Source organism: Epinephelus fuscoguttatus, linkage group LG7 (assembly GCF_011397635.1).
Source record: "Epinephelus fuscoguttatus linkage group LG7, E.fuscoguttatus.final_Chr_v1".
In the NCBI taxonomy this organism is placed as follows: Eukaryota; Metazoa; Chordata; class Actinopteri; order Perciformes; family Serranidae; genus Epinephelus; species Epinephelus fuscoguttatus.
Genome location: NC_064758.1, coordinates 39,384,995 through 39,390,345, shown reverse-complemented (window position 1 = coordinate 39,390,345; position 5,351 = coordinate 39,384,995). Strand labels below are relative to the sequence as shown.

Below are 5,351 nucleotides of genomic sequence, written 5' to 3'. Positions count from 1 at the left end.
AAGAGGTTTCACTCGAGGGGTGCACACTTCAGAATTCACATTGTAGCTGTGAAATGGTTTGAGAAACTTGCAGAGTTTTTGACCTTCTAGCACTCACAGATTCATGAGGCAGCGCTATTGATTTAAACAGGTGTAAAGGCCCTTCCCCTGCCAAGGAAATTTAATCATGTCAGAGGGCCACCGGGTTATTGCACACGACACTGTCAGTGACACCATAGGACACTTTTATGTCACAGGGGCTAGACAATATTAATTTTACTTTCACCTTCTATTCCGGGGAGGAAGCGGTGGTGTGGAGATCCACAGCAGCTTCCTGAGAGAACGCCACCAAAAGTGAAGCACCCAAAAAGAGGTTAATAAGAACATTTCATTCTTGGAAATATCTATGAAGTGCTCGAACGAGCCGCAGATTCACATTCAGCTCATATTCTGACTTAATATATTCAGGATCTGTGCTCATCCTCCTTGAGAAATCCAATGATAGAGTTCTTTACTCTGTTGACTAAGCTAATTAAGTTTTTAAAAAATACTCTACGTTTCATAATCAAAGCAACACTGTGATTAATTTCAATTAAACAGAGAGCGTGCTTCCTCAAATCACCGTCATCTCGGTCTAACTGTTAAATGTCTTATATAATCAATATGTTATACGATTAGGTGCAGTTATACTTCAAAGTCATTTGAGGTCCACAAGTTTCTCCCATGTGTGCGTGTGTGTGTGTGTGTGTGTGTGTGTGTGTGTGTGTGTGTACTCATAGGTGAGCATGCTCAGACTAAGTTCAATCCCTTTTGTGAATGGCTGATTATCACAATCTGTAGCTTAAGTTCAGGGGGAGCAGCAGCGTTAAGTCTTTCAGAGTGAGCGAAAAGACGAGGGGGAAGGAGTCGGCATGGCCCAGAAAAATAACTGTAAGTTGATGTTCTGATTATGTTAATATTTTATACCTTCTTTTTTTTCCAAGTAAGCGAGCTGATTACGAACAAGAGCGCTAATAAGACAGCTGGGGTGCGAATGAATGGCACTACTAACATGCCTAGATGACACGTAACACATTTCCCTGAAACTAAAGACCTTTTGTTTGTTGCGTCAGTGTTCTCACCTTGCTTTGATTTTCATTTGTTGGCACTTTTGAGGGTTATTGTATTGCATCTCACAATGATCACCACTCTTGAAATCTTTTAAAAAAAACCCCCCCAAAAAAAACCAGTGCAGTTAATAATTGTAATTGCGATTTTCACCCCAGGTTGTCACAAGCAATGCCAGGCTTTATATTCATGTGGAATAGAGTTAAATTAGAAATGAAAAGGGTTAGATTCTGTAAGAGCTGTATTGATTCTTTTTTTTTTTTTTGCCTGCAACAACAAGTTATGTGAGCGTGTTGAGCCCATTGTGAAATCCTGCAGGAATTTCTTATTGCAACAAGAGGCAGATTAGTCTCACTGAGCTCTCACTCTCCCCCTTTCTTTCTCTCCCTCTCTAACACACAGTTCAGTTCTCCATGAGGGAATATAGACCCTCAGATGAACATGTGGTCATGTCGCTGTTTCGCAACGGGATACAGGAACATGTATACCCGGCTTTCTTCAAGGCCTTGAGCCACCCAGACCATGTTGGCATTGCTCTGAGCATTTCCGTGGCAGGCTATGTGCTGGGAGGCAGCTCCTACTTCCAAGCTTTACTCTTTGGCAGTGCATGGGCTGGCCTCCTTTATTACTGCTGCCACGAAATCTACGAAGGCTACATGATGAGGAGGCTGAGCACAGACATGGCTGACATTCCAGCCAACTACCTGGAAAACCCAGATAACGGCTTCTGGGTGGCAGAAGCAGATGTCAACGGAGAGTCGAAGGTGGTGGGGATGGTGGCGGTGACAGGGAAAAGTGGAGGGGAGGAGGATGAGAGGTTTGATGACAGGAATGGAGGAGCAATGGGAGGAGGAGGTGCAGAGTTTGCCCAAGATGCCGGTGATGGGAGTTATGGCGAGATGTCCCACATGGTTGTGGCGTTTTCATGGCGCCGCAAAAGCCTGGGTTTACAGCTGACGAGGAAGGCTCTTGATTTCTGCAAAGAGCGGGGATACGCACGTCTGGTCCTGGATGTCAGCTCACCACAGACGATGGCCATCTCCCTGTACCAAAAATGCGGCTTTGTTCAAACAGCATCCCACAGTAACACACACGCTAATCGCTTGTTCTCCAAACTGGCCAGAATAAATGTGATGCGAATGGAAAAGTTCATTTGATGGACTTTAGACCTCAGCACCTGATACAACCTCAACTGTACATTAAAGCAGGATTTATACTTGTGCGTCAGCTCTTTGCAAAACCTACGCCAAAGCTTGATAGCAGCACTTGTCTTTATCTAGACACATTTTCCCCACAAATACAACATGCTAATGTTATTAGCACAAGCCTATGGCATTTCACATTGTATAAAGTAGCCTAGTGGGTAGCAGACTTTCCCTCTACTCATATGAAGCCAAGGACAACAGCAACATTTAACAAAGGTAACATTACAAAATTCAGTTCCATTACAACTGACAAGGTTCACTGACTGAACAACTGTCTTATACTAAACACATTTTCCAAGCATGCTAAAGTCATTACCTATGCCTATGGCATTTTACATTGCATAAATTAACCTAGTGGGTAGCAGAGATTTCCTCTGCTCATATGAAGCCAGGATAAATCACGCACAAGACTTAAAATGCTATTTTTGTGGAGGCTTTATTGTCTTCACAATTTATTGTTTCTTATCTGTGAAATAAAAGTAAATAAAAGCTTTGTTTCCACTGAGGGAAATGGTTTCAGCTTACAGAAATAAACAGGAGGTCTGCGTCACCGCGATGTGTAGTTACATTTCTGGGGGAGTGCATGTCAGGCTACGGCATAGGGTACGGTGTAGGCTTTACGTTGACGAAGAGCCTACACCGTAGGTACAGCGTTGATTCGACGCAGAAGTATAAATCCCACATAAAAATGAGACCATCCTCCTTCAAAATATGACCACATAGGTTGTTTTTTACAAGCAGAAATTATGAACAATATTTACATTTTGTTAGGTGGCAACCTTGAGTGGTGGTAGTAATTACTATAGTAGCAAAAATATAATTGAGGGGTAATATAGAGAGACAAAGTCCGCTTTGGGCTGGAGGGAGGGGGTGGATCAAACAAGCACAGGACCTTTAATCAGGAGACCAGTGTTTGTGTCCCATGTGAAACCAAAAGTCAACGTTGACTGATTTTAACAAACACACTATGTTGTATGTGACATATGTCATGAAATATGTCATGTTACGTTACCGTAGTTTTTAAAAAAAAAACAAAAACAAAAAAAAACTTAGCATGTAATTTTGGTGCAAGGTGACCGTTTCCCGGTAAAACCACATTTTTAAAACTATCACTGATATACAAGCTATTCTGTTGTTCACTGGTAGGGACACTAATTTAGGAAACACTCCTGTGGGTTGTATTCAGAGGTAGGAACATACAGCCTATGTGGTCATAAGGGTTGGAGTACTTGTTATGTATCTGTTAATTTATGCTTCTTGTCTCATTTAATCCAGAAATCTCTTTGTTGTGTCATACTCAGTCACTCATATTTCCAGCTCACGGTAGTTTGAAAAAGATGCATTAAATTTCATGTTTTTTCCACAGAGCAGCATTAATGATCCCAGTTTCTTTGTATTTCTTCTTGCCTTGATGTATTATGTATACACCTGCACCCCTGACAGTTCATTGCCCACAACCATGGAAAACAATAAGACAATTAGTTAACTTCTCTGGTTAACTCAAATTAATTTATAATTTGTACATGGAGGGACAATACATCTCAATAAGTTGTTGTATTGAATTAATTATCGGACATTGAACAGAACAAACTATATCCACATTCAGTTATCTATTGTTCTCCTGTCCACTGAGGAATATAAAAATATATGTGAGAAAGGAGAAATTAAGTCATTTGGAAGCAGGAGAACTTTCTTTTTAAGCCTCTTTCCAGGGAGAAGCTGAATCCCTCCGCCTCAGAGGAATTAATGCCAGCTGACTTCTAAGACCTCACAACTCTTTGCTTAAAATACCAATGAAAAATGCAATAGTATCAGGACATTGGGAGGTTTAAAATTCTTTGGGGCTAAAAGAGCTCGCTGTGTGTGTGTGTGTGTGTGTGTGTGTGTGTGTGTGTGTGTGTGTGTGTGTGTGTGTGGCATAAAAAGAGGATAAAGAGTTCAGTTTAACGCAATGCATTCAGGTCATCATACACAAGGCAAAGATTATCGACACCAAACAATGGAGAAAAAGTTAAGTGTATCCATATTGGTGGTCTTATGACACATGGGAGGAGGGACTGGACAGAGTTGAGGTGAAAGGGTTGTGAGAATTACTCTGTAATGACAAAAAAACTGACAGTTGGCCACTATTTCCTGTAAGTAATGAATAGTTTTGGAGCTCCAGATAAGGAACAAGTTAGACATTAGCTTGGCACTCTCATATTGGCACTCCAGCTATATGTGTAAACTGTTAACACGGTCTTATCCCATGTCATCACATATCGCCACTTTGTCAGTGGACTTTTAGGTCTACATATTATGGGGTAGGTATCCAGTGCGTCTGCTGTTGGCATTCTGGGATGTCACAACCAATGCTGGGACATCAACGAAAGCACACAGTTACTTCATGGTTTGACTCTGCATTAATACAGAAAGCAAACAGCGGGCTCCTGGGTAGAAGTCTAGGGTTGTTGGAACCATCCACCAACCCTATAGGAACCAGCCAGCTCCTTAAATTATGTTGTCACTGGCAGTGTTTCCAACATATCATCCTTGGACACGTGTGTTAATGTGTGTGTGAATGGGTGAATGTGACGTAGCGTAAAAGAGCTCTCAGTGGTAGGAATACTAGAAAGGCGCTATACAAGTGCAGTCCCTTCATATGACCGCAACAGGTACAGTCCAGCTGCATTATGAACTAACACTGTCCATTTGTGTATCATACTGCTGTGACAGGCTCAATCTCGTTGACTGACGGCATATCATAACACCACAAAGGATTCTGTCCGGCTGCGTTGCAAACTGATGCTGCCAGATGGTGAAAGGTGGACTATTGCACACAATGTGTTTTACTCAAAACCAGTGTTGTGCTAATTTACTGAAACCAATTGGTTACTGTCAGAGCCAGTTTTTTTTTTTTTTTTTGAGTAAATAGTGAAAGAATATTGCCATCTAGTGGTTGCCTCTGTAGACCATGTAAATAGGACTACAATTCCCACAACACCCCAGCCAATTAAGAGAGACACGTGTGCCCAGTTTGAGGCTGGAAGATGCCGAGGACAGACAGTTCTCAACTGTTTA

At 41.7% G+C, this 5,351-nt stretch overlaps 1 protein-coding gene across 1 annotated transcript; it reads left to right on the top strand.

Moving 5' to 3' along the window:
* Positions 1-890: 890 nt before the first annotated feature.
* On the top strand, positions 891-2,478 carry LOC125891875 (N-acetyltransferase family 8 member 3). Its single transcript, XM_049581444.1, has 2 exons — positions 891-909; positions 1,489-2,478. Exons 1-2 carry the CDS (start codon positions 891-893, stop codon positions 2,241-2,243), a joined length of 774 nt encoding a protein of 257 aa, XP_049437401.1. The 3' UTR covers positions 2,244-2,478.
* The last annotated feature ends 2,873 nt before the right edge of the window (positions 2,479-5,351 follow it).